Source organism: Chrysemys picta, chromosome 15, assembly GCF_011386835.1.
Source record: "Chrysemys picta bellii isolate R12L10 chromosome 15, ASM1138683v2, whole genome shotgun sequence".
Taxonomy (NCBI): domain Eukaryota; kingdom Metazoa; phylum Chordata; order Testudines; family Emydidae; genus Chrysemys; species Chrysemys picta.
This window is the reverse complement of record NC_088805.1, coordinates 10340598-10368534: the sequence shown is the minus strand read 5'-3', so window position 1 is coordinate 10368534 and position 27937 is coordinate 10340598. Positions and strand designations below refer to the sequence as shown.

Sequence of the window (27937 nt, the reverse complement as noted above, 5' to 3'; positions counted from 1 at the left end):
TAATTATTTCAGATGCAGATTCCCATTTGTACTCTTTTTTTGTTCTGTCTTCTCTGTGACGACAATATTTTCTGTTCCATATGCGTTTGTTAAAACAAAACTAAAATCAGGATCTGCATTACAGATGTATTATCCCCTGTGTATTATCAAGTGGAGACTCGGTCAGAAAATAAACAATTGATACACCCAACGATTTCTCTTTTTGTATTAGGAGGTTTCCTGGCAATAACTGGGGCAAGACTATAAGGAACTAGTAGAAAAAAAATAAAGATCCTCAGGTGACCATACAACACGGCTATCGTAACAGATATCAGTGGGTGCAGTTGCTGATTTATTATTATGCACTTAGAGATGTTTCAGAATGTTTTTCAATAAACTTCAATTACATTAAAATACAGGAAATGCTCTTTTCTACTGCTGCATAAAGCAAAATCTCTCTCTCTTGCTCTTTCAGAAAAAGGTATTGCAATGTTGAGACTCACAGCTATTTGACTCGGTAAACATAGATACAAATTCACACAATAGAAATGATTTATCTTTAGTTGGGGCTCTTTTCTTCCCACGCTATGAGGCATGGAGCAATTAAAAGCACAATGCAAAGGAAAGCCCCCCAATCACCATGGCTTGTTTCCCCACCATTCCTGGAAGCATATGGAGGCCGCTCTTCAATAGTGGGATGTTCTGCTTCCTATCTGATGGTATTTTTGCTAGTTTTCCTTGCAGATGTTAATGTTTTTGTGGTAGGGAAGCAGGGTACAAACATGCTGGGGCTGCACATTCTAGTCTTAGAGAGCTGTTCTGCCAGGTTAGGGGATCCCTCCAGAGCAGTGTTGAGAGAAGAGTGCAGGGCATAGGGATTCCTAAATCCATGGGGCTGACACGAGTGAATCTGAGAGATTTCAAAGTCACCCCTCAAACTCCTCTCGCATCCTCTTTGAGGGAACTATTAGTCAAAAATTCTGCAACATAAACCTCACGTTTTCTGGGCCCTCCAGAAGGGTACAATGTGATTTTATGTTATGTTTTATGTCACCATAAAGGGGTGAATTTGCTGCTTGTTTAAGCAGGGGAAATTCCATTAAGGCCGTTGGAGTTGCATCTGCATATGCTACTGGTCCAAGATCTTCAAGTGAAACTAGAAGATGAGCCTCATACCCCCTTACCTGTCTACATAAAGGCAGGTATGCATGGAACAGTAGCATTCTACTACCTAAAAACAGCAAACCCATTGTAAGTGCTAAAAGCTGCTCAAATCTGTGAGGCAACATATGTCACTTAGTGTCATGTTGCATGGGATTACACTGTGATGTGTTTAGATAGACAGTAAAATCTAATAAGCAACAAACTTATAAAATTGCATACACATACACACGCATTCTACCATGGGGGTGGGGGAGTAAACTGAGAAGTGAACAACCTGGAAAGGCAGAAACATTGATGGGAACTCAAAATAGCAGTTTTTCCAGTGACTGATGATAGAGATAATGATTCATACATCCATATACTTAAATAGATGTCTTTGCCCATGACTGCTGTCTAATTAATGTGAGCCATAATTCATGTAAAAGGAAATTTTTTCTTCTGGAAAAAAAATTCTGCAAACTGCCAGCAATGACAGTGCTAGAAGCATGCCAATTAGAGTGATTTCTGCCAAGCAGCAAGAGGCCACAGAACACTGGTTTCCAAGCAACTGACATTATGAAGTATTAACTACAGCGAAAACTAATACAGACAGATAAACGTTCCACCTTTACAGCTAGCATTGCCTGATAGAGTGAAGTTAAGATGTGAGGAAAGGAAAGAAAAAAAGAGACTCTCTCTGCCCCCACCCCCCGAAACTCCACTAAATCTTGAAGTAAACATTTGCACTAATGAATGCCAACGTATCAATATCACTGAATATTGAAGTCCTTGCTGTCTATATACATTACAGTTGGTTTGGGATAGACTCACAGAGTATAAACGCAAGGAAGATCATAACAAAAAAAACCTCTAAAAACCCAAGCAAACAAATTCCAGTAGATTTTCCAGTAGTTGCCCATATCACCATTTCAATCACAAAAATAACCAGTTTTCTATTAAAAAAAATAGCCAAGGACTGCTCCTTGTCCAAAAGGACTAAAAGAAATAGGAAATGCTACTGTTAGCATAGCTGTCAGTTCAGACATGAAATATGCATTAGTAGTGGCAGAGCTTTTTATGTGCAGATTGACTTCTACAGTTCTCCCTTCAGGAGTCTCTAAAGATTTTAAAGGAGAAATATCCAGCTTCTAATTGAAAGCATAAAAAAACAGACAGTGGTATACTGTTAAAAATTAAACTGCCAACAGTTTGACACTTAGTTTTATTCAACTAATACAGCAAGGTGAAACAGATTCACAGGGGACCATTTTCTTCAAAACTAGGAAACAATAAATCTGCATTTTCCAAATAGAGAGTTTGAATAGTTCATAAAGTGGTACAGATTCTTCCCCTTTGAGCTTGTAGCTTAAAGCAGTCGATTTCTAGCTGCTGTTGATATGGGATGACATCTTGTCAGCTTTACACCGGTTCATCTGATTGGAATCTTCTACATATCACCCTCAATTCTCCCTTGCCTTTGTTTTACTGACACCAGCGTGGTGCTCTCCCCCCGACTTAGTTCTGATACCACATGCCACAAGTCCATGCTAACCTACTCATACCCCTGGATATCCCGGAAGACATGCACAATCTGTGATTATGTATATACATACTTACTTGCATTTGGTACTTCAAAGGTATACAGAGGCACAGATTTTGCACTATGTCTCAGTAGTGTCCTTTTTCATATTTAGGGAAACATCTCTCCAACTGATGGACCCACTGACAGTTAACTCTAAAAGGGATCAACAGATGGTCATTTCTAACTACAACTGGTCAGAAAATAGGGGAAAATTAATGAAAGTTCAAGTTTTTTTCTAGTTTTTGCTTTTAAATTTTGTTTTGATGGACATTTCTGACCAGCTCTACTTATAAACAAAGAAGTAGGTGGTGCTTGAGCCACCTACAGTGTGAAGGGTGGTATAACGATTTAGAAACAGGCATCTGAGGGATGTAAGTTAAATGGAAGTGTAATTTTCACCCTCATTCAATTCATTGCTGAAATAACTGGTTTAAATCCTCTTTGGTGAAGACTTTTTCTTTAACACTATCCAGCATATCAAAAAAATGGTTAATGGATAACCCTATTTGGATACATGAGATTGAAAAAGCTATACAAAAATCTAATTCCTGGCAAAGCACCAGGATCGGCTGGCTAGCCAACAGACTTTCATAAAAGATGTGACCAGATAGTCCCTATTCTATCTAAAGTCACTGATGAAACTTTCCAAAATGGCTAATGTTTTGTGAGAGGAGGAGCATCTTTATCTTCAAAATTAAAGTAATAAAGACTATGATAATTGTTGAGATTTCCATCCTAAGTATTATGCTTTTCAATACAGAATATAAAGTCAATCACCAAAAGTCTAGTAACCTGCCTAAACAGAACAATTCTTTCAATTGTTCAGCTATCAATTGTATTTTGTGAAAGGCAGACTTGCTACTGATAGCACAAGAAAAATACTTCACCTAAACTGCCAAACCCAGTTATCAAGTATCGCTTCACAAGTCTTTTCCCTAAATTCAGATAAGGAATTTGATAGAGTAGAATGGCCATTTCTTATGACAGTACTAGGAAAATTTGATTTTGGTTCAATTTTCCTTAATTGTGTTGAAGACTTTTACAATATTGTCTCTTGCATCTGTACTGATGAATGGAATTATTTTCTCTGTCTTTCAGTTGGAAAGAGGAAAAGGGCAGGGTTGCCCACTCTTTCCCCTCCCCCTTTATTAATCTTTTGAATGCCTAGTGATACGTAAGAAATTGTCTGCCACTTAAGGTATACAAATAAACAAAGATGAGCACAATATTAGTTTGTATGAAGGTGATACAGTTTTGTCACGATCAATCCTTCCAAAATTTCCTCCAAATCTCTCTTCCTCAGTCCCTTCAAAATTTACGTTAATAGATTAATTTGGAGAATGGATTTTTCACAAAGATCAGATACCTCACATTTCCATCATCTCCCATATCAAACCTACAAATGTATTACATACTTCATCATTAACATATGCATAAATCTTTTCCAATGTCATCCATACAATCTTTGCTTATGATAAAATATTCCATGACATTCAAAACTGGCAGCTTCTTTCCTCTATCCTTAGTGGCCAGAACTGAAACTATTTAAATGAATTTATGCAAGGTTGTTGTAGTCATGTCGGTTTCAGGATATTAGAGAGACAAGGTGGGTGAGTGAATATCTTTTATTGGACCAACTTCTGTTGGTGAGAGAGACAAGCATTTGAGCTACACAGAGCTCTTCCTCAAATATGCCCCTATTTCACTGAATACTGAAAAGCACCCAGCAGCACCAGTTGGTATGATCCATTATCTAACAAAGTCATCAGTGCAATGTCTCTACCCAGACTGCCAAGGAGATATGAACTCTTTAGATACTCAGAGTTGTCTTACAATCTTCTCAGTAATCTTAACCAAAAAATGGCTGATTAGACACTGGACTTGTTGACCAGATTGTCAACTTAAAGGGATTTTTTTTCAGCATACAGGAGCTTTCTTTAAAGAAGCCAGACATCTGTCCACTTTAAAGGAGGAACTGACAGTCTTCACTGACCACAGACATAGGCCCCAAGTACTGGTTCTGTTCTGCTGCAAAGTATTCCCAACAACTCTAGTAACTCAGTGAGCTTCATGGGCCTAAACCCAACCAGAGAAGACTAACCATTTGTACCCTCCAAAAATGGCTCTACTTTCATGAAAGCTGACAGTTCAGTGCAAATCCACTCCATTTTACAATCAATCAATCAGATTCTGTTCCCAGCTTCTATCACTGCTAATCTTGCTGCCCTCCCACCCTCTCTGTTGTCTGAAGAAAATATTTTCAGTGGTGCTCATTTAAATAAAGTCACTCATTTCTAAGTATTTTGTGTAAATATGTGACAGTGTTTCTAGTGAACTTGCACATCTTTCTGGTTGAGTTGGGCAGCATGGGTGATTTATAGCCACATGTCTTTATGGGTTTACAGGTACAGTCTTGGAATACTTTTTTTTTGTACATGTTCTTGTATCTATTATTTATGATTAGTTATAAAGACTGCAACATCTTTGGTTCTCAAACAGTACATTCTCACCCAACTGTGGATTACTGTACATTATTTTTGGATCACATTTATGGATGTCATCGGAACAAAGCAATAAGAAGGGATCTCTCTCACACAGAGATGAATGTCATTTCAAAGTCTCTGAGCTCGAGTTTGTTTAGTCTTAGTAAAAATAGTGTAGAAGATTTCCTACTGCAGAAATGAAAACATAATTATTTGCTCAAAATACTAAAGGACTCAAGGACAATGACTTTGACAACTGCCATATTGTGTCTCGTCCACTGAATCATACACTGGGAAATATTTGGTCAAGTTGGTCAGAGCTACTTTGTGGGGACTCAGGTTCAGTTCACATTAAAAGAAAGAAGTTGAGAATCTGAAAATAAAGAGAACACATCATCAGCTGGTTTGTCTGTTTCTTCCTTCATAAAGATAAGCAAGCTTCTCGTTGCATTTTGACACGAGGCTTTCGGAAACATGATGTTTTAGAACTGACTGAATTCCCTTTAAAATGACTTGGCATAACCAATCATTTGGAAAATCCTAATTACAGCAATAATCAGGGAGCCTTAATAGTACTTTAAGTGCATCTGTGATAGGGTGAGGGGAAGTATTAGTGATTGACAGTTGTTGCTGGTATTTAGTATGAGCAACCTCTCTTCCCTATCGTGGTCCTCCTTTGTGCCAGGATGGTGACTTACAGGAAAAGACTATATTTCTGTGCATGAGAGACAGTGTTTTTGTAAGTGAGCATGTGTGAGGTGAAAATTACAGGGCTTGACATTATTTTGACTATGTCTTGATGCCTTAACTAGAATATTAAAGCTTTGGTGAATGTGGTTAAATCCAATCCAGTAATGGCTCTTCAAACATTTCTGAGAGAGTATTAAAATTCATACTAATGTGCTATGTCACTATGACCACTACTAATGATAACTTACTCTTGGTTTCTTCTATTATACCCTTTAAAGCAAACAAGATGTAAGACTACAGACACGACCCTCTGCAAATATGCTAAGATATATCAATTAATGCTTAATTAAGACTACTACCAAATATTCCTCTTATCATGAGGAGGGAAGACAGCACACACAAATCACTGAATAGCATTTGTATTCCTCATCATATTACTTAATCACTTGCTACTCTGCTTTAATTGAAGTTGCAAGGTAGGCTAGGGTAATAGCTTACACACTAGTTTCCCCCCCATGGATTTATATAAAATAACACCATGCAAATTACACCTCTACCTCGATAGAATGCTGTCCCTGGGAGCCAAACAATCTAACAGCGTTATAGGTGAAACCGCGTTATACCGAACTTGCTTTGATCCGCTGGAGTGCGCAGCCCCGCCCACCCGGAACGCTGCTTTACCGCGTTATATCCGAATTCATGTTATATTGGGTCGCGTTATATCTGGGTAGAGGTGTATCAAGACAATTGGGAAGGACTATATAGTGGTTGGCACATTTTTGTATTAAAAATGCACATAAGAGGGATCAAGATATTTCAATACTTACAACGTATACTGGAGAAAGCACAGCATAAAATCATTCAGTTAACAGACACAACATCATTGCTTATCAGAGATTATGTTTGTTATATAAATTCTCAATAACAGCTGAAAATGGTTGTAGTTATTGGTTGTTTGTCTACTGTAGATTTTAGAAAATATTAGATAAAGTAGGCCCATTTTTAAAATTCCATTTCTCAGTTAAAAGAAGAACAGGAGTACTTGTGGCACCTTAGAGACTAACAAATTTATTAGAGCATAAGCTTTCGTGGACTACAGCCCACTTCTTCGGATGCATATATGTTCTTCTTTTTGCGGATACAGACTAACACGGCTGTTACTCTGAAACCTGTCATTTCTCAGTTGTTTCTCAAACAGACAAATTTCTCCATGGCCATTATAACTCAAGTATCACAACTCATTTGCTAAACTATGAAATATGAGGGCTCCCCAATTTTTGTTGCCTTTGAAACCTGCTGGGCCTGAAGATGTTTTTCCAGGATCTCCACTGGGAACACCTAGTAAAGGTTGTGCTATGTTGAATGACACTGGTTGGAAAAAAACAAACAGACAAACAAACATTGATTGCATGCATTGAGACTACTGCGGTTCCCAGAAAATGTGGATTTTAAGTGAAGTTCCCCATATATGACAGTGATTATGCAGGTTTCTCACAGTGTATTGAACAGTTTTGACTAGACTTAGGTAAAACTGAATTTCTCTTTTAAAAAAAGGTTAGTGTGTGAAATTCTTCACTTATTTATTTTGCTTGATTTAACCTTATCTATCCTCATTGTCCTGCCCTAATTTCAATTTTTATGAAATTTTGGTGGATAGAATTATTTTACACTGAAGTATTTGGAATTGCATAAAGTCACTTTTGCATGGAATTGTGAATTAAACTTAGGAAACAAGACTAGATCAAAGCCTATTAGCAGACTACTAATGTGCATAAGCAGGGTGCACACAAACAGTTAGACCATGACATGCTAGTGCAGGCTAGATTTGCACCATAGCTTGCCGCAAACCAAATGTTTGTAAACAAGCCCACAATTAAACATTTGATGTAATCAGAATTTTGTTTATTATAATACAGTGCAGGAAATTGAGATAAAAGTCTTCAATTAAAAGAAGACTACAAAAACACTTAATCTTCTGTTGAAATCAATCCTGCACTGAGTCCCAGAGATGGATTAGATGATCTAAAAAAATCTTTTCTAGGAGCTTGATTTAGTAGACAGTTAAAAAAACCCCAATCAGACAGAGATACCAGTGTGGTCTAGAAGAACGAGCAAAGGATTTAGAATCCCAGGCACCTGAGTTCCAATCTTGGCTCCAACAATGACTCTTTGTATGGCCTTAGCAATTCACTTCACCTCCCTGATTAAGTTTTTCCCAATTCACCAATGGGGATAAAAATACTTGCCTACCTGCCTACCTCAAAGGGGTGTTGTGGGGATTAATTAGTTAATGTTTGTGCACATACAAATATTACAAAAATGCTAAGTATTAATTAAATACATCCACATAGGATTTTAAAAGATTATTCCTACAGTAAAATATTAATGGTAAAAGATTTAAAGTGAAATAACCTTAAGAATTTAAATGAAAGTGGCAGGAGAAACTCCATCCTAGTAGAAAAATCTTATACGCAGTGCCATCCATGCCAATTTAAAAAGATATATTTATACAGGAGAGCTGAGTTCAGATGCATCATCTTGTTTCCAGTCCCAATTTACAGCTTTCTTGACAGAGATGCAAAAAGGTCAAGTGATTTGCACAAGGTCATACAAAGACTTAGAGGCTCAGTCAATACTTGGAATCAGCATCCTCTTGATTCACATCCCTTTGCCCTCACCGTTAGATCATATAACATTATTATTAATGTGTGAATGTCGTCATAATATCTGTAGCATGCAATGCAGCAGAAGCAAAATGTCTGGAAAGAAACATTTTTGATTTCTCCATATAGTCTGGACTAAGAACATCTATCTGCACATTATGTACATTTGCATTTTTATCTGGAGATTCTTGGTGGATGTAAAAAGCAAGCACTTAAGTTTGGCTTTTTTGGTTTCTACTGTCCCTGAAATACCTCAGAATTAGTCTCTCCAGGTCAATCCTGTAGCACAATAACAGGGTTGCTGATGGAAGCCTGCCAGCCACTGCTTGTGCTATACCAGTTCTGTATAATACGGTAAAGAGAACCCTCTCCAGACTGACATTCTAGTACCTTTCACAAGTACAAAGTTCACTTGAAACCTCTCAGAAATTACGGACTCACAAGATTTCTATTACAATACCCATTAAATGTGAGAGCACCTTCTGAACTTTAACGGTACTTCTAAAAGAAAAGCTTCTCTGAACTTAAATATTTCTAGGCAGGTGGAGTGCAGTTTCTAAAACCCTTGTTGGAAGTATCAGCTGATAGTCTAAATCAGGCCCTCTTCAGTCTACTTAAATCTGGTAAAAAATGACACTTGTAATAAATGACTTAGGACAGCCCAATTTTAATAAACAAAGTGGGTAAGTAATGTATTTTATTGGACCAACTTCTGTTTGTGAGAGAGTTTTCGAGCTTAGACAGAGCTCTTCTTCTCAGAAAGCTTGTCTCTCTTACCAACAGAAGTTGGTCCTAAAAAGAGGTATTACCTCACTCACCTTGTCTCTCTAATATCCTAGGACCAACATGGCTACAACGAAACTGCATACAATCTTAAATAGTAATACAATCACTGGGCCAGCTTGCTTCAACCAAGCCTGTGGTGGGTCATATGGTTACTCAGGTGAGAGACTCCTCTCCAAGTCTTCCCCAGGAGAACATTTTCTCCTCAGCCAGCCCTCTCTGTTAAGAAAACAGCTATTATAACAGCTGTAATCAGATCCAGCTCAGGGAGTTCCTGCTGCTTTGTACCTGCATTAGCTCCTGGTCCTTACTTCTTGGGTGTGTGGGTGTATAAACTCCATAATACTTCTGAATGTAATTGGTTCAGATTTTCTCTGAATGATTCAGAGAACTGTTCCTCCAGTCTTAACATAGATTCATTTTAGTGAATTTAGGGTTTGTGAAAAGTGTAAAATTGCCAGCCCTCGTAAATGAAACTCCAATCCTATCCACAAAATAGATAACCATATAGGAAAGGGACTATGCACTTCCAGCACTGCCCATACACTATGTCTCATCCCAATTCTAAAGGTATCACCTCTAAGGAAATGAGAGGACTTCACTCTCCATGCCAAATCAGTCATAGGCCTCTCTGCAGAGATTAATAATGATTCCTTTAATGCCAATTGGATTTTGTTCTGCAGACATGTCCAAAGGTAAGCAATACTGGACAACATGAGTTCCATGTAGCTACATCACAAACTTCAAGAAGCAATACTGAACAGAGGCGGGTTATCATCAAAAGAACTTTAATTTGACCTCAAAGTGACAATCCCACTGAAGATTAGCAATGAACAATGCGTACAGACAACCAATCTAGTGCAGTTCTCTTGAATAGTAGCTAACAATGCACTTTTGGCAAAAGTAAATTATGCCTTATTCTGAAGTGGTCTCTTCAGCCTAGATAACAGTATTTATTTTGTGAAGTATTTATTATGTATTTTATTACCTAGTTTATGAGGTAAAATTTCACTAGGATTTGAATAAGCAAAATAATCAGGGAAGAAGTTCAGAGAAGGCAGGGAGAATGTCAGAAGGATGACGGGTTAAAACAGAACTCTGATATTACCTTCCATAACTAGAATGGAATTCTGGGATAAAATTTAGGATTTTGTAAAACCATCATGTTTTTGTGAAATGTAATATTCTAATTATATTGCAATATATATGTGCAAATAGGAGAGTAAAGCTTTCTGTGGGAAACTTAGCTCGGAATTTCTTGACTTTTGTGCAATTAGAATTTCAGCCTAACGTTGCAAGAATGTAATTTTTTGCTTTTAGCATATTTTATGCTGATAAAATGTTTCAGCCATTCAGAGAACACACATTTGCCTAGGTTTAGCCTAAGAAATTATCTACTGCTTGTACCAGTGTCCATCTTCTTTACTGCTGCTTGCTTTAATTCCGCTATTGTGTCTAGAGAATGCTTTTCAAAGTCTACAGCCCTTGTTGTAAACACTTGTGTAATCTGTATCCCACCGGGGTTGACAGTGGTAATTTGTCAGCATTTATTTGCAGCAGGCTGTAACTAAACCTTGCCAGGAGTAAAACAATCTTTTTGTGTACAAATGCTTGCCGCTTTAATTGCAAAAAATGTTTACTTTTTCTTAGTTTGACATTCAAATTAAAGAATGCTAGAAGGTTCCAAGGAAATATTTCAGACGACTGTAGAGTTACCTACTGCAAGGCATACATGAATGCAATTTAATATCTAGTTAAGCTATTATTGAGCAAATTTAGTGAATGGTCTCTAAGCAGTTCAGTGCAAAGGAACATCTGGCAGAACAGCAGACGAAAGATTTAGTTAGATGTTATTCTTTTTAACATTTCACTAAATTGATCATGAAAACAGGGATTAGACCGCTCAGTTACAAGGAATTAAGAGAAACTTTGGCCCTGACGCTCTCATTTACATTGCACCAGTATTGTGCCAGTTTAACACCATTGTAGTCAATTAAGCAAGTGTAAAACCGGTGAAGCAGAGTGGAGAGTCAGCAGGCCGGATATTCATTTACAATAAGGCTCTTTCACACTAAGGCTCCAATACCTTGGTCTAATTTGGTTGTTGGGTTTAGTGTGTGGGTGCTGGGTGGCGTTGGTGATCTGTGACACAGACAAGGTCAGATGATCTATGGTCCATTTGAGTCCCTCTGCTGGAGGCCTTGCGGTCCTACCATATCTTGCTCCAGAAAAGGAGCAGTGAAAGTGAGTCATCCAGGCCTGCCTAGAAAGGCTGCAGGGAAGCAGCCAATCGGAACACAGCAGGCTCAGATAAAAGGAGCTGCATGGGATGAGCCGGTCAGCTCCTGATTGGGAACAGAGGAGTAAGGAAGGGTGCTCCTTCTGGAGCTCAAGGAAGAACCAGAAGATGGGTTATTCAAATAGCACATGATTCCTATTTGTAGGGTCCCTGGGTTGGGACCAGAGTAGTGGGTGAACCAGGGTCCCACCCACTGGCTGCTGGGGAAGTGGCCAAAGCCCCGAGAAGGAACAAGTTTTTTTTAGAAGCCCAAGAAATGGGCTGGGCTATTAAACAGGCCCAGGGATGGGGCTGAAGACCCTGAAGAGGGTCAACCATTTGTTGAACTTTGTTCCTCTCCCCCATGCCCCTGGAAGGGGACTGAAGATAAGAAGTGACCTGACTGGAGAGCTGGGACACCACAGATCAGCTAAAGGTGAAGAGTCTCCACGGAGAAAGACCTGTGGCGCTACTGTATAATAGGGCAGGGACAGACTTAAAGCAAGCCCAGAAGATGCTGAGGACTGAGCCCAGAGACAGAGCTAAAGATTTTAACAAGGGCAGAGGGACAGGCCCTGTTGAATTTTTACCCTGCAAGGGGTTTGTTCATTTACACACTGACTGTGTGTGACTTGGCCGGAGGGCTGAGACACTGAAGACCCATCTGACAACATTAACAGCCACCACGGGTGGTGGGAGTGTGTGCAGGTTCGCACCCAACCAAAGGAGGTGCTCATGAGAGGTGAGTGTTCCCTGTCATAATGACCCAGAGAAGGGTTGCCAACTTTCTACTTGCACAAAATTGAACACCCTTGCCCTGACCCCTCTGAGGTGGGGCCAGAAATGAGGAGTTCAGGGTGTGGGAGGGGGCTCTGGGCTGAGGCAGTGGGTTGGGATGTGGGAGGGGGTGAGGGCTCCAGCTATGGGTGCAGGCTCTGGGGTGGAGCTGGGGATGAGGGATTTGGGGGGCAGGAGGGTGCTCCAGGCTGGGATGGAGGGGTTTGGTGGGTGGGAGGGGGATCAGGGCTGGGACAGAGGGTTGGAGTGCGGGATGGGGTGCAGGCTCTGGGCAGCACTTACCTCAGGCAGCTCCTGGAAGCAGCAGCAGCATGTCCCCACTCCGGCTCCTACATGGAGGTGCGGCCAGGCAGCTCTGCACATTGCCCTGTCTGCAGGCGCCGCCCCCGCAGCTCCTATTGGCCGCGGTTCCCGGCCAATGGGAGCAACGGAGCTGGTGCTTGGGGAAGGGGCAGTGCATGGAGCCCCCTGGCTGCCCCATGCCTAGGAGCCAGAGGGGAGACATGCCACTTCTTCCGGGAGCCGCATGGAGCCATGGCAGGCAGGTAACCTGTCTTAGCCCCGCTGCGCTGCTAACCGGACTTTTAACGGCCCAGTCAGTAGTGCTGACCAGAGCTGCCAGGGTTCCTTTTCGACCAGGCATTCTGGTTGAAAACCAGACACCTGGCAACCCTAACCCAGAATCTTTACTGCTCAATAGTTAAGATTATGTTGAGTTTTATACTTAAAGCAAGTTTTAAATCTCTTGTATTGCATGTTAAAACTAAGAGGGGGGAGATTTTCAAAAGCACCTTAAGGATTTCAGAGCATAAAGCTCCTATCTAATGTGTGGATGTGCTCATTACAAAACATTAAAGGAGTCAATCTTCAGCCCTGATTCTGACTGCAGTGTCTCACATCTCACGGAAGGGGCCAGAGAGGGAGTTCGCACTCTGGAGGCCCAGAGGTAGAACCAGTGACTGGTTGCTGCCCAGACCCAGCTGGCTTGAAAGTACATGGATCCAGAAGTTGGGCCCAGTTATAATGGCCTGGTGACTGTCCCCTCGGGAGGACTCAGTCAGGGCTGTAAACACACTTCTCTTTCTTCCATGTCTGTTTTGAGACCAGAACTAAACACAGTATTCCAAGTGAGTGCATACATCCCTTTCTACAGTAGCATTACAATATTTACACTATTATTTTCTATCCCATTCTTTATATACTCGAACATTTTCTTCGCATTTTTGACTGCTTTGATTACCGATCGCACCACAATATTGATTTGTGCAATGACGGAAGAGAGGGTGCCAAGCATCTGAATAAACGATATTATAAGAATGCTGTAATGGTGCTTTGTGAGAGCTCTGTAACATAGACCCACCCAAACTATCACCATTTCTTCATGCAGAGATGACATCATTTTGAATAAGCATAAATGAGAGCGAGAGAGAGAAAAACTCCATTTCCAAACTGTTGGTAGTTATCGTTGCCTAGTTTGCCCATAACCAGAGTGCGGCTATTGCAGCCCAAGGAATCTTGCTTTTCTACCCATGGCCTTAAAAAGTCCATTTCTGTGTACTCTAGATTTTTACCTCGTGTGAGTAAGATCTTTACTAAGAGTCTTCAGATCCTTTTCTATTTGTTTAAATGGTGGGGGCATCTTCAAAGGTTCTTGTGTAGTAGACTGAAAATAATTGTAAGGAAAAGAAACTGGATGTTAATGAAAATAGTTCATTAAAGTGGAGACAGTGGATGCAGCTAAACTTACGGTTGCACAATAGTTCCTAGGTTCTTTTAAAAAGGTTATTAGTATCAGTAGTCACAGCTTTCATGCATTTTCAAATGCAGAACTCTACCTTTTGTTTACTCTCTAATGTGCTTACACATGTATAAAAAATAAAATAAAAAAAATTCAGGATCAACCAACCTTCCAACATTCAGTTTTGTGCTAAACAGAAGGGAGATCTAGCAGATTTAAAATAAACAAAAAGGTGAGAGCACACTGCAATAAATAAATCAAAATCTTGTTGCTGGACCGTCAAAGCCAACCCAGGCAAATTGTTAAATACAAGTGTGAGAGGGAAATGTACTTTAGAATAGCCAATGTGGTAACCAGCTTTCTAGTTTTTTCTTTAAATGTATGCTGTAGGAATTGCTTCAGTGTAGATAGCCATAGACTATAATGTAGTTCTGCATTGTTACATTACACATCAACTAGAACATATGCTTGGGTGATCTTGGATGAATTACAGCAGCAGACTTGCCACAGTAATTGTTCTGGGCTTAGCAGAAAGAGGCATTTGAGTAAAATATCTCCAAGCCATTCAATATTTTAAAATGATGCTGTTAGGTCACTAATGCAGTGGAATAACACCAAAATATAACAGCTGGTCCTATAGATTTAGATATGCGCTATGGTGGCAGATGCTCTAAAAATCAATCAAATATAAATAACTGTTTGAAATGAAAACTATAATCATGTGCTAACCATTTCTGCACTGAGCATCAATATAGGTTAAGATCCAGGCCTTTTATAACGTGTACATTCAAATGAACAGAGTGGAAGAGATTACCATTACTAAGCATGGACATTAACAGCAACAGTGTTATCAAATTAGGACCTGATCCTGCAGTCCTTCCCCGTAGGCAAACTTTCTGCTGACTTCAATGGTAGATTTTACCTTGGTAAGGAGAATTGGCCCATAAAGTTTAGAATGTTTATCAGCCAGAGAAAAAGCAGGATTTCTTACTGCTTTTTGAGAAGTGTTCAATTAGGTTAAAAGTAATGATGTAGTATCATGATGTGGAGTAAGGATTTAGGCCTCGATTCAGCAAGGTACTTATGTAGGTAACTTTCAGCATGCGGGTAAGTCTTATTGTCTAAAATTATGCATGTGCTTAAGTACTTTGCTGAATGAGGACCTTAGTGAGCAATTTAAACTCACCTTTGGTCTTGGGGAAATCTTTCCAATAGTCACTGCATCCACTTTCTTTAGTACTTCTTCCTGAGCAGTGGATACCTCCTCTTTTATTGGCTCCTAAAAAAATAAGTCAAACATAATTATTTTGTACTGCTACTGCTAAGTATCTGTGTAATATAAGAACAAGATCTTCAAAATTAGTTGCACAAATCAATTTTCTTGTGCTAATCTATCTTTGCACATTTAGTCATAAATGACAGCTAATTTTCATATGAAGAAAGGCATACAAACCTGTGTAATTTTGGCACACAAAAATATATTCACATTTGAGGCATATTCAAACACACCACTGTGCAAAATGCATGCATAGATTTTAAATTAAGTTGCTTGAGTGCTTAAAGTGCTTTAAATAACAACATTTCTCTTGGAAAATTGTTTAGCTGGGTCACTGCGTCTAAGCTAAAAGGGAAATCCAATTCCCCAAACTTGGAATAAATAGGAAATTAATTACCTGTAACTGCTGTTCCCTGAAGTTATACATTGTCATAGATCACCACTCTTGGGTCTGTGCTTCAGCACACACATGCAATCCCCTGAAGTGAAACACAGGCACTTCCTCAGTCCTCCAAGCACCAGTTTTTTTTTCCAAGTAGGAGGAAAATATATTCCCACAGGTACAAAAAACAAAACTATTTTAAATGTCTTAATAAAAGACAAAAGCTTACAGAACTCTGAACTATGCATGGTGATCGGGCTGAGAGGACAGCAAAATGATTAATTTTTCCTGCAGTATTCTTGGACTAAGGAGCTGGTTTATTGACTAATTTAATTAAAGCAGGACTAGCCAGAGGCTTTGGTTAGCTGCATCCAGAAGGTTAGTGCAGAGCTGACAGTATACTGAAGGTGAAGAGGTCTGCTCGATGCATACCAGACTCAGCGCTTTCACTTTGGGTGAAGTGCTCAATGAGCAGTAAATGTTAAGCACCACCAGAATAGTGTGTTAAGGAACGGAGGGTGTAAAAAACGCCAACCAACACACAACTTTACCTAGAACAAAGGCCAAGTGAGGGAGGAACAAAGTCCTCAGACACTGGAAAGTTGTCAGGATAGATGTTCCAGTGTGTTGACTGATGCAGTCAACTGACTGAAGACTGACTGCCAGTGGGGCCAAATGAAAACAATTTTATAAAAATGAACGTAAGGCACTAGGGTCAAAGCACCAGCGGTTGAAATAGGATATTCTGAGGAAAAGATATAAGATAGCAGATGAAATGTTGAGGAAACGAAAGGTAGCTATATACACAGAAGCCGGATTCAGTGGTCCCGGAGAGCCCTTTCCCTGTACAAGCCATCCTACTGTCAGAAAGGAGCACTAGTAGGTACCAACTTTCACTGCGGGGGTTGGCAGGAGATGTCTGCTGCTGGAACCACCAGTTTAAAACTTTGAACTTGGGAAGCTTCTGCCTTGGAGTATGGACCCAGGAGTGAGGATCTATCACCATGGTCTCTCTATGTGAAGAGAGGGGCGAGGAGAATGAAACAAGGTGGCCTGCAGGGAAAAATAACATAGAACCTGCCAGCTCAGATGGAATCTCAGTTTGTTTGTTGTTCATAAGAATATAGATTAAACTCCGGAAGGAAATGGACTTGGATGTTTTGGTGAATACCCCGTGCATGTGCGTGCATGCATCCAGGTGCTGTTTTCAGAGTAGGGTGAAAATTGTCCATTCAAAGAAATTTCGAGCAGTTTTAGGCCTCCTTCAGTCCTCTTTCCCTCCATGTGTCATTTTTCTTTCTGGTTTTTCTTCACTCTTGCTCCTTCATTGAGGTTCTCTTCTCTTCCCAGCATCAGTGGAGTTATTTGCCTGTCCGTTCCTGCCAGTATGTCTTTCCCAGCCAGTGACACCAAGGGCCAGATTCTGTGTCATTTATTATGCTGAGTAGTATCCTTACTCTGTAAGTAATACCACTAAAATCAGTGTGCTAGCTTGTGGAATAAGATAAAGCTAAATGTGAGTAAGGGTGACAGAACCTAGCCCAAAGACTGCATCGGTTGTTTATATCCATGAGCAGCAGTACAGGACACTTCTTCCATTAGACCATGGACTAAGAGTCATTGCAAAGCTACAGCACCCCAGCACGTGCATCAGGAGGCAATGTTCCTCAGACAGGCTCAACTCCTCCCTTGAATTCCCAATTGCATTAGTGGAGAATAAATTTGTGAACATCCTTTCTGGGGTACAATATACCTCTGCTCCTGCGGATGGCAGCTCTACTGGCTACTGAGAGGCAAAGGAAGGGCAGAGACATGCCTCCAGCTACTCTCTGCCAGTGGTGGATTTAGAGTTAGTGGGGCCCGGTGTGCAGCTTCACTTTCGGGGCCTCACCCTCGGGACTCAGCCAAGAAAAAGAACATTCTCCCTTATCTTCCCCTCGGTTTTCATTCTTTTTTTCTTCACCCTCCTCCTATAAGTAATGGGCAGTAAATTAAAATAAAATGAGATACCTTGATTGGGGCAGGGGGTTGGGGTTCAGGAGGGGGCGGGTTCTGGGAGGAAGTTTGGGAGCTTGGTGCAGGCTCTGGGCTGGGTCAGGGGGTTGGGGTGCTGGAGGGGGCACTTACCTTGGGCAGCACGGCTCCCAAAGCGATTGGCACACACCCCATCTGGCAGCAGCTCCTAGGCGGGGGTGGGGCAGGGGGTCTCCATGCACTGCTACCCGCAGGCACCGCCCCCACAGCTCCCATTGGCCGCAGTTTCTGGCCAATGGGAGCTGCGGAGTTGGCACTCAGGGCAGGGGCAGCGCGCGGAGAGAGAGAGACACACACACACCCAGGGGCCGCAGGGACATGCCGGCCACTTCTGGGAGCAAAGCAGTGCGGAGGGAGGGAGGCAGAGCAGGCAGGGAGCCGCCTTAGCCCTCCTGCTGGCATGTCTCTGCGTGCCCCTTGTGGGGTGGGACAGAGCAGGTCTCCATGCGCTGCCTGGGGCAGGAGCAGTGCGTGGAGCACCTCTCCCCTCCCCTGCCAGGGGCACGCACAGATATGCCAGCAGCCGGCCGCTTACAGGAGTGCCGTGGGGCCACTGGCCACGGCATGCAGGCAGCCTGCCTGTCTGAGCCCTGCCGGCTGGGACTCGGGGACAGGTTGTCAGATATTTGTCCTGCATTTGGGGGGGCGGGGAGTGGGACTCTGTTGTTGGGGGTCCCATGCCACCGCATGGTTTGTTTCATGGTAAATCTGCCCAGTCACTCTTTGTGGGGAGTAGCTGGGACACAACCCTTGCGCTCCCCTAAGCGCTGGAGATATGACTCAGGCAGCCCTAAAACAGAATACATGAGGGGGTTGTCCTTACACCCAGTCCCCTGCAAGACGACGTTAGCCCAGGGCAGAATCTAGCCTTGAAATAGTACATGGGTAGTCACAACACCATCATATAATAACAGAGATCTGTCTTTTTAATTTGCAGTGTCTGAAATGGGAAAAAGTGACTAAAACAATATGGAAATGTCTCATCTGTTCAACTCCCAACATCATATTATTGAAATGATCCACATAGACAAATATGACATGTTATGTGCAGGATTCACGAAAGGATTATTTTTTTTTTCTCTGAATAAATAGGCTATGAGAAAAATCCCATCTCCTTTTTAAATATTTAAAGGACAGTTCCAGTGATCATTTCCCATTTTCAATATTACTGGATTGCCATGACATAATATCACATAATTCCATATGTATGAACCACTGGTATTTTTATAACTATCAAAATCCATAAATTATCTATGGAAACATGACCCAAAGCAAGATTGCATGGGAAATCATCCAAAAATATTTCTGATGAGGATGATTAAAGGTCAGTAATTTTTGTTGAGATCAGGATATATGTACCTAGCAGTTGTGGAGACAAATGAACTGCAGAGAAGCTACAGCAGGTGGAGCTAGATGCCATCTGATTGGACCCAGCTCTGTTCTTGCAAAACTGAATCTGAATCCTTCCTGTGCCCATCAAATGTTACTTAGGGCACAAATGAAGATCCACCTTCCCTGTCTATCCTTGGCCATACTTCACCCATCCTCTATGTTGTTAAATTCCATAAGTTTCCCATCTAAGTACTGTTTGACAGAGGGATTCTACCAGTCACCTCCTTTTGTGTGTTTCTACAGCTATCCAGTGCATGCATCTCTGCCCTAGCCGACACTCTGGGGCTTCATTTTTAAAACATGTCTCAAATATTTTCAATTTTCTTTTCTGGGTAACTCTGGAGATAGAGAGTTGTTGAACACTGACAGATCTCAGCATTTGTTATCAATTCTTTCCATTGAACTCCTAGTATTTTCCTGAGGTATTTGCTTTTGAAGGCATTAGTCACCTGTCTATATCTTTGGTGGATTTCCAGCGTTCACATCTATATGTTAAGGTGGAAATAACATTTGAGTTGATGATTCATAGTTTGGTCTTTGAGTGGTAGATTTTCAATGATCATCTTGTTTTAACTGGTGAATGCAGCTGTTGCCTTGCCAATTTGTGATATTATTGCCTTCTGGCGATCCCCATTGGCTTGCATGTTACTGCCAAGGTAGGTGAATTGGCTCACTGCTTGCATTCCTTTGCCTTCTAAAGTAATGCATGGGTTGGGAGTTTTATTACTGCTTTACAGTTATAGTTGCAAAATGTTAATGTGTTTGAAATGAATCTGAGCTTCCTCCATCACAGAGCGCCCATTAGCCATATGACTGACTTAGTGCATTTGTGGCCTGCCTACCATCAACCTAGTAAAGATAACTCTTAATCATATCAATAAATCTAATCCGCTCTCATGAAACCCTTGATGTGGAGGTGCCAAAGCTTCATGTTTTGGCTGCCTACTGGACTGAATTCTGAATGTTGTTTTTTATAGGCAGTCGTCAAGCTGAGTTCCAGTGCAGTACTCGGAGCTTTTATTTTATTTTACTTTTTTACATCACCTGCTCAGTACTGGCCCTTTCCTCCTTTTTCCTCCATTAGGGCAAGGAAATGTGAACAGAGGAATAAGGACTGAAGGAGAATTCGCAATTTAACACAGATTCCAAGGCAAAAAGCTTCATTAAGAATGAGTAATGTAGAATTAAGATTGTGCTCAAAATAATATTTAAAAAGTGCTTCGTCTTTTAAAAAAAAACCACAGAAACAAACAGACACAACAGAAATTCTTAGATACAAGGCCAGATCCTCTGATCCATTATGGGTATACTACACCAGTCTAATGATTCAAAGCACCCTACATTGGCCATTTGAGAACTCTCTTTGCTGAGGGGAATAGCTGGCTAGTGTAGAGCTGTTGCAGTAGTTACCATGCCATCACCTTTGGGCTGTGAGTGCAGGAGGAATAGGGAAATAGTACATGAAGGATGTAAAAGGAGAGGAAAGGGAGGTCTTTTGCTCAAGGCACAAGACAAACTCAGGATACATGGGATCAATTCCCAGCTCTGACACAGACTTCCTGTGTGACCCCAGGCAGATCCCTGATCCAAAGCCCACTGAAGTTAATGGGAGTCTTTCCAGGGGTTCTGGATCAAATACTGACTCTCTCTGTGCCTCTGCTCCCCATCTGTAAAACTGGAATAAACCACACTTCTCATTACACTTAACCAGCACAGGGATTTTGCAAAGTAAATTCATTATCATTTATGAAGAATTCAGATGCTGTGATGATGGGGATCATAAAGGTACGTAGAAAGGAGCCAAAACCCTGCTGTTTCTGTACTTGAAAAAAAGCTTAAATAGCCTTGTTTTGTTTATCCAGTCTGTTTCCCTCAGCTTATTATTATACCTCATGGAGATCCTGGTCTCCAAGGAACACTGACCTAATTTTGTTACTTTTTTAGTAATTAAAATCCGTGGGACAAATTAATCCCTGGTGTAACTCTGCTAGGAGTTCATGTTGGCTCCTTGAGTGACTATATTATTAGGGTTAGGGTTACTAAGATGCATAATATTTCAAACGGGTCATCACAAGCTGTTAGAAAAATTCTCTCACACTTGTACATGACATCTCTATTTTTGCATTTCCGATTCCTGTTTTGTTTCATTGATGTGGCTGTTAGGCAACATGCCAAAGGGTTTAGTTTTATGCAACACTTCCCAATTCATCTATTCCCTGTGTTTTGTAGTGTCTGACCAATGAAAGTATTTCCGCTCTTGGTTAAGGTTTTCTAGACATCACCCCATTGCTGATGTCGAAATTATAAATGCTTCCCCCCATCTTATATTTAAAAATAAAATGCTTTGGATTGCATTAATCCATCCCATTAGAAATGGATGTAATCTGTGCTGAACTGAAATTTTTAAAAAAAAATATCTGCCTTTCAGAGTGAGAATGGTACAGACTATCATTCTGGTATTCAGTAAACTTTAAACAGGAGTTTCAAGTGAACTAGGAAAGAAGTTGAAGAGTCCCAGTCAGAAACGAAGGGGCTAGACACACACAAACAGCTTTGAAAATTGACAATTTTTAGTCAGATGCAGGACTTCCTCTTATTGGAATGCTATATTAAAATATGAGCATTTGTGACCCCAGAAAGGAGTTGCTAATAAAATTATCTGATCAGTATCTTCTAGAGCACCATCTCCATTCAAGAGAAAAAGAACAGGCTACACTGTCTTCTTCCACAGTGAGAACAAAGTTAATTTGAGAAGGGGTTGGGAAAGGCACAGCTGGACAGCCTCAGGAGATTCAAGGAAATGTAATTGAGAAATAATTATCTCTCTAATTACTTCTGACCAAATCAATAAAAACTGCAGAATACAGAAGCATGATTGCCTCATGGCAGAGGATGAAGAACAGCAAAGTTGAAGATGACCATGAAACTAAAGAAAAGGCCAGACAGGCTGGGAACTTCAAAGCACTCCTCTCTCACAAAATGGAAAGATACCAGTAAAATAAACAAATACATGCAAAGGGGAATGGCTATTTCTGACCACTGCTCAGCACTGAAGATTGTTGAATGTGCACGTCATTGTTTTAATATGTTAGATAAATCATGTGTTTGTCCATTTCACCACCGGTGGGGAGGGAGGGGAAAAATCTTATTTATTGTTTCCTATTCAGCTTTAATGTTTCTTCCATACCTGTACTGTGGGGGAATGATTTGCTGAGGAGGAAATGATTTGCTGACTGGATAAGTTTAATAAGCTATGGCACTTATTCTTATAAATGCATTTTAGTAAGGTAGGCCAAAATGTCATCTCTCCTGTGGCTTCATCCCCAGATGAGTAACAATAGTGAAGCCTGGGAGGTCAAAAACGCATAGCTCAATGTGGCCAGCTCTGCGCATATGATTGGGAATAATCTTCTGGCTAGTCACAGATGGCAAAGGATGTGTTTGATGCATTGGCTATTTGAGCACCAGATAGCAATGAAGATTTCTATTAGGACCTAAGGCTATCTAGCTTAGGTACTTATATGGCCCCCATTACCACCGTAGTTTAGCAGCTCACAATTTTTAATGTATTTATCCTCAAAACACCCCTGCAAAGCATTATCTATTATCCTCATTTTACAGATAAAGAACTTAGACACAGAGAGACTAAGTGACTTAACAAAGGTCACACAAAAAGTCCATGTCAGAGCAGGGCACTGAACCCCAGTCTCCCAAATCACAGGCTAGCAACCTAACCACTGGAACATCATTCCTCTCCTGTAGTTAGTCTTGTCCATGGACTCATCAGTTAAGAGTCTGCACCCAAAGGCATTTGATTCTTGAGTGACCTTTTCTTACATTTGAGGCTGGAAGGGAACAGAAAGGATAGTCCACCTCCAGATTTGTTCTCCGTGTTTCTGAATATGTGGTGAATGTCCTCAAATGAACCAGCACTGATCACATGGTGCAAATTAGCCAGGTTGCTGTGATGCAGAGCAGATCTGGCTGATTACCGGCAGTGAGATCATGGATAGTGAAGGGTTTATTCACCACAGAACTTGCACTGACCAGCATGAAGATGAAGTGCTGGTATTTGTCTGATTTGGGGCTATGTTAAGTAGCTGTGTGTGAGTTGCTCCAGATTGGATGCAGTTGTACGACCGTCTTCTTTCTAGGCACTGGCTGGTGTTCCCTCTGTTTTTCTTTCTTGATTTTACAACTTGTCTTGGAGAGGAATGCAGGTCACCTTAACTGGCAGCGGTGGTAATCTACAGAGTGGCAAGACTGCTCAATCCCCTGAGTTCTAAGATAAGATGAGCTACATCTAGGGGTGCACCAGTGCCTATGGTCTGGCAAGTGTGCTGAACAACCTGGCCACTGTCTTGTGCTGTGTGAAGGGGCAAAAATGGTGGAAAGTAGAGTTGCAAATGGGAGTTATTTTTAAAGGCCCAGGCATTAGGCAATTTCTGGGCAGGTAGGGGAGGAGATATCACTTATGTACTGATTGATGTAGGGTGTCACTTGGCAGAGAAAGGAGGAGAGAATGAGTTACTGCTAAGAAAAAGTACATGCTCCCAAGGAGAGACAACTAAAATAAAAAAAAAGTGTGAAATAGTGTGCTAAATTCTTCACTCAATATCAGCATGCAACTCCAGCCCCACACATATAACTAAGAATTTTCCCATTACATGTAAGCTCTACACAACAGGGATAGAACACAAAACAATGGTGTAGGAACAGTGTAGCAGATAAAATACACAGACTTGACCCTCTCCTTTTGTAAATAGCACTTGATCAGTTTCAGCTGATCACAAATTTTAGAATTTCCAAAAATCGTCAACAATTTTTGTAATGAACATTTGTATTTTTTACCATCTCCATTTAAAGTGCAGTCATGCCAAAAAGATAATGTATTGTCTGGACAGAATGGCATTGACATTTACCAAAAGTACCAACAAAGGTCCAGAAAATCTCAGAAAGACTGGCTACATTGTCTGGCACTGTCATGCTGGTAATGGAAAAGAGCTTCAAACGACAACCTACCCAGAAGATAGCATGAAAAATGCTGAAGACTGTATGGCTGTGGTGGTAGAAATTGGCTATAGAACTTTTCACCCATTGGGAAGTTGTCTTGGTTTCCATACTAGTGAATAAATGTATTCATGATCAAAGCCATCATCATAATTGGCATCCCTTCCTGTCATCCAAACTGAGATATGCTTTCAGGGTGATAGTAGGGGCAAGCTTGCACTACTGCTGCTTGTTATGTGGATAAACAGAGTGTTTCAGACTGTAAGGCTGTCAAGCTGGCATCTCTTCTAAGAACTAAAATTCATTTTAAGCCACACAAAAAAACAAAACAAAAAAAGTGAAAAATGCAACATGACAGACTTCTTGGCACAATTTCCTCACACAACAGCTGGTCCAATGTGTCAGTCTCAAAAGAAAAAAAGTTGGCTGCTCTTTCTAAAGAACTTTATATAAAATAAGCCAAATCCTAAAAGTTCTTTGATCTTAAGAAAGAAGAAAGTCTTTTTAGAAGGCATAATGGCAGGGGGAACTATTGGTAGAATGAACAACCAATTATGGTGGAACTCAGGCACTACCATTGGAAGAAATTGTGGATGTGGAAGCAAGTAAATATATTTTTCCCTTATAAACATAGCATAGGATGGATCAGTCACTAGAACTTGTAACAAACTCTGAGATTACAGTTACTTTCATAGTTTTTTTAAACAGCCCTTTTATGTAAGAGTGTGCAAAAGAGTCATATGACTCACAAGGGGATTTCATCAGTTTTGTCTGGACTATTTTGCGTTTACTGACATCTCAGGTGTAATATCTGAAGCAAGTTTAGTTTTAATTATTTTTATTTTGTTCTCGATTTTTCTGTAATTTGCCAATAATAATACTAAGACAACCTGCCTGGGGTCTTGGAGATTGTTAGTGGGAACAATCATGACTAGGTGCCACACAGAGACCTTGAACTCTGACCTCAGGGAAGGCAGAATCAGAAGTGGTTCACAGCTTGCATACAAGGACAAAGTGATTCTGCAAACAATACTGAAAGGGGGATTGGCAGGGACCAATCATTGCATGAGGAGAGCTGAGTGTTCTAAAGGATACTGGGTTTTAGGTTAGAGTTTTGTGAATTACTAAAAGCTAAATTCTGCTCTCTGTTTATGAGTAGCTTCCACTGAAGTCAATAAGCTTCAATGAGCACCACACATGTACATCTTGGTCCAAAATTTGGCTATTAATGTTGCAGAAAGCAGATCATCCTCCGATTACTGTAGAAAATATCAAGCAGCTTGTGTGGGGCAAATGAAAGGCTAAAATTGCTTATAGACACAGCAGCTTAGGTTAATATAATCTTCTGCCAATGAACTCTATATGCCCTTCTAACATATGCCTTGTATACCGACAAGCTAGCTTACCATATTTCTTTGAAAATATCAAATCCTTCGCACTAAAGGAAAGCTATGAGCAACAGAAACAACAGGGCAAGACTTGCTAATTTCTTTAGACTAATAGGGTAATTTGATCAGAATCTTTATCCTGAGCCTGGCTGTGCATCAAGATTTTTAATAGTGTGGACATTAGTGAACCATTTCTGCAATAAAACTGAGGAAGGTCTACTGCTAATGACACCTTTTCTTATGCAGAAAACTGAAATCTTCCTATTTAGGATTATGCAAACTAGATCCATCTTGGATTCATTCATTTGCAGAATATTTGATTTATACAGTCCTAAACTAGAACTGTCAATGATGAGCTATTCACAAGTGACTTATCTGATTGTGATTACATTTTCAGTCCTTGCAAATTGCAATAAGGAAATTTAAGGTCTCATTGGACAATGAATAAAGCAATCTTGCTCTGTCCTCTGCTTGCTCACATTCAAAACCATTCATTTAGATTTAATTTTTCCCTATATCAATTGTAATTTAGCATAACTTACACTGAACAATTTGTTAGGTGTGTCAAAAAATGATTGTCACTCACCTACTCTCTGATTTAGGCTCTGGATCACCAAATTGATGTAAATCAGTGGCTTTCAAGAAACAAATGATTAGTACTTGGTCCCCTACAGATTTGCACATTGACTATGTGTTCCAGTATTAAACCTTGAACCAGGTTTCTATGTTGAACCCTGCGATTTGTTACTCTGAAGGAGTTTGCTTTCCTGAAGACAAAGTAAATATATTGATGACACATTAGAATGTAGAACCCCTATTCCAAATTGAAACATATGAATGAAAAAGAAGATTTTCCCTCAGTGCCCTGAACTCTGCAATGCTGTATTTCATTCTCCCTTCATCCTCCAAATACATTTCTCCAGTACAACTGGACAGTTCCATTTTTCTCTATCCATGTGACTGAATCCTTCCCGGAAAAGTACTCCCAGAACATTTGTACAGTACATTAGTAGCAAAAAAATAAAATGCAGAAGTAGCTCTTTTCTTTTGCTGGCCCATTGAATTCACATCAACCTTGCTATGTTGAAGGTCTCTTCTTTCAGGATGACCAATGGCTCCACTACACTTGTTGCTCCAACTGTGGAAAAGGCTGTGGGAACCATTATAGTGCAAACTATCCTAGGTTTCTTTCAAGGCATCACCTTTTGGTGCAAAAAATATAAGAGGAACTCTGTAAATTTGGATCTTGACAAAAAATAAATTACCCCTGAGCTATACAGTGAAAATAATATTAGTTTCATTATGGAATTGCTTTACGCTTAATATAAACAATTTTTTCTTCCAAATTAAAACTTCAATGCGTTTTGTGCAGTCTAATCTTTTGGAATATTCCAAATCATATTTTAACAAATTCACATGATTGAGTTGGTGTAACTAGAGAGTTAATGACCTGTAAAATGAATAGTTTACATCTGGTAATCCAAAAAGAATCAGTTTTTCATCATCTGTACCTCACAAAATTGGATCCAACTTTCAATTTATATTTTTTTCAGACAACTATCGCTGTTTATTCCACAAAAAGAACGTGCACTTGTGGATGGAGTTGCATACCTAGATTAATAAAAATATGTCAAGCTTTTTCTAATTGTCTTGCAAAAATATTTTAAATAAATGAAAAAAGAGTATTAGGCAACAGTATTCAGTGGCTGCTATGTAAATAGATGTACAATAACGGAGATGCCCCAGGTATTGAAAATATAATGTTTATGGACAAAAATAAATATAAAGCCAAATTCTGGACCACTTTTCAATTGCACTCAAACAGGCATAGGGCCAAATTCATCCTTGGAGTACAAGTCCTGACTTCAGTGGAGTCAAACCAAAGATACGTTTGGTTCACATTACAAAAGTAGCAGTGTGTGCCCATATTCCGGTTGACAGCTATCCCTTACACAGTAAACTCCTCACCGATTAATCCTGTCAAGAGTATGGACGTGTGTGTGTGTGTGTGTGTGTGTGTGTGTGTGTTTTATGTAAGCCATTGCCCTTTGACTCTTATGGTCTACCTCAAATACACTTCTCTGACTCCGATACTGAAGATCCTATGGAACAGCCTCTCCATGGGTTTTAGAACCAGAATTGGGTCAGCAATCTTCTTGACTATGGTCCCCCTTTTAGGCCTTTTTTATTTATATATTTTTTTAAAAGCAGGAGCCTGAGGTGCAAGCTGAATCGCTTAATCACAAATGATTTCATTGCTTAATGCAGTAGACGTAAAAGTATAATTAGGCCTGGTCTACACTACGACTTTAATTCGG

General features: G+C 40.3%; 1 protein-coding gene across 6 annotated transcripts in view; it reads right to left on the bottom strand.

Annotated features, from left to right (window-relative positions):
* Positions 1-27937, bottom strand: part of CCDC60 (coiled-coil domain containing 60) — a 155447-nt gene that overhangs the window by 42879 nt on the left and 84631 nt on the right. For all 6 annotated transcript variants that reach the window (XM_065567834.1, XM_065567835.1, XM_065567832.1 and 3 more), the window contains 2 exons: positions 15324-15416; positions 13971-14062 (listed from right to left, as the gene is read on the bottom strand). In XM_065567834.1, the coding sequence (XP_065423906.1) occupies positions 13971-14038 (68 nt within the window). In that variant the 5' untranslated portion in view covers positions 14039-14062; positions 15324-15416. The remainder of the gene's footprint in view (positions 1-13970; positions 14063-15323; positions 15417-27937) is intronic.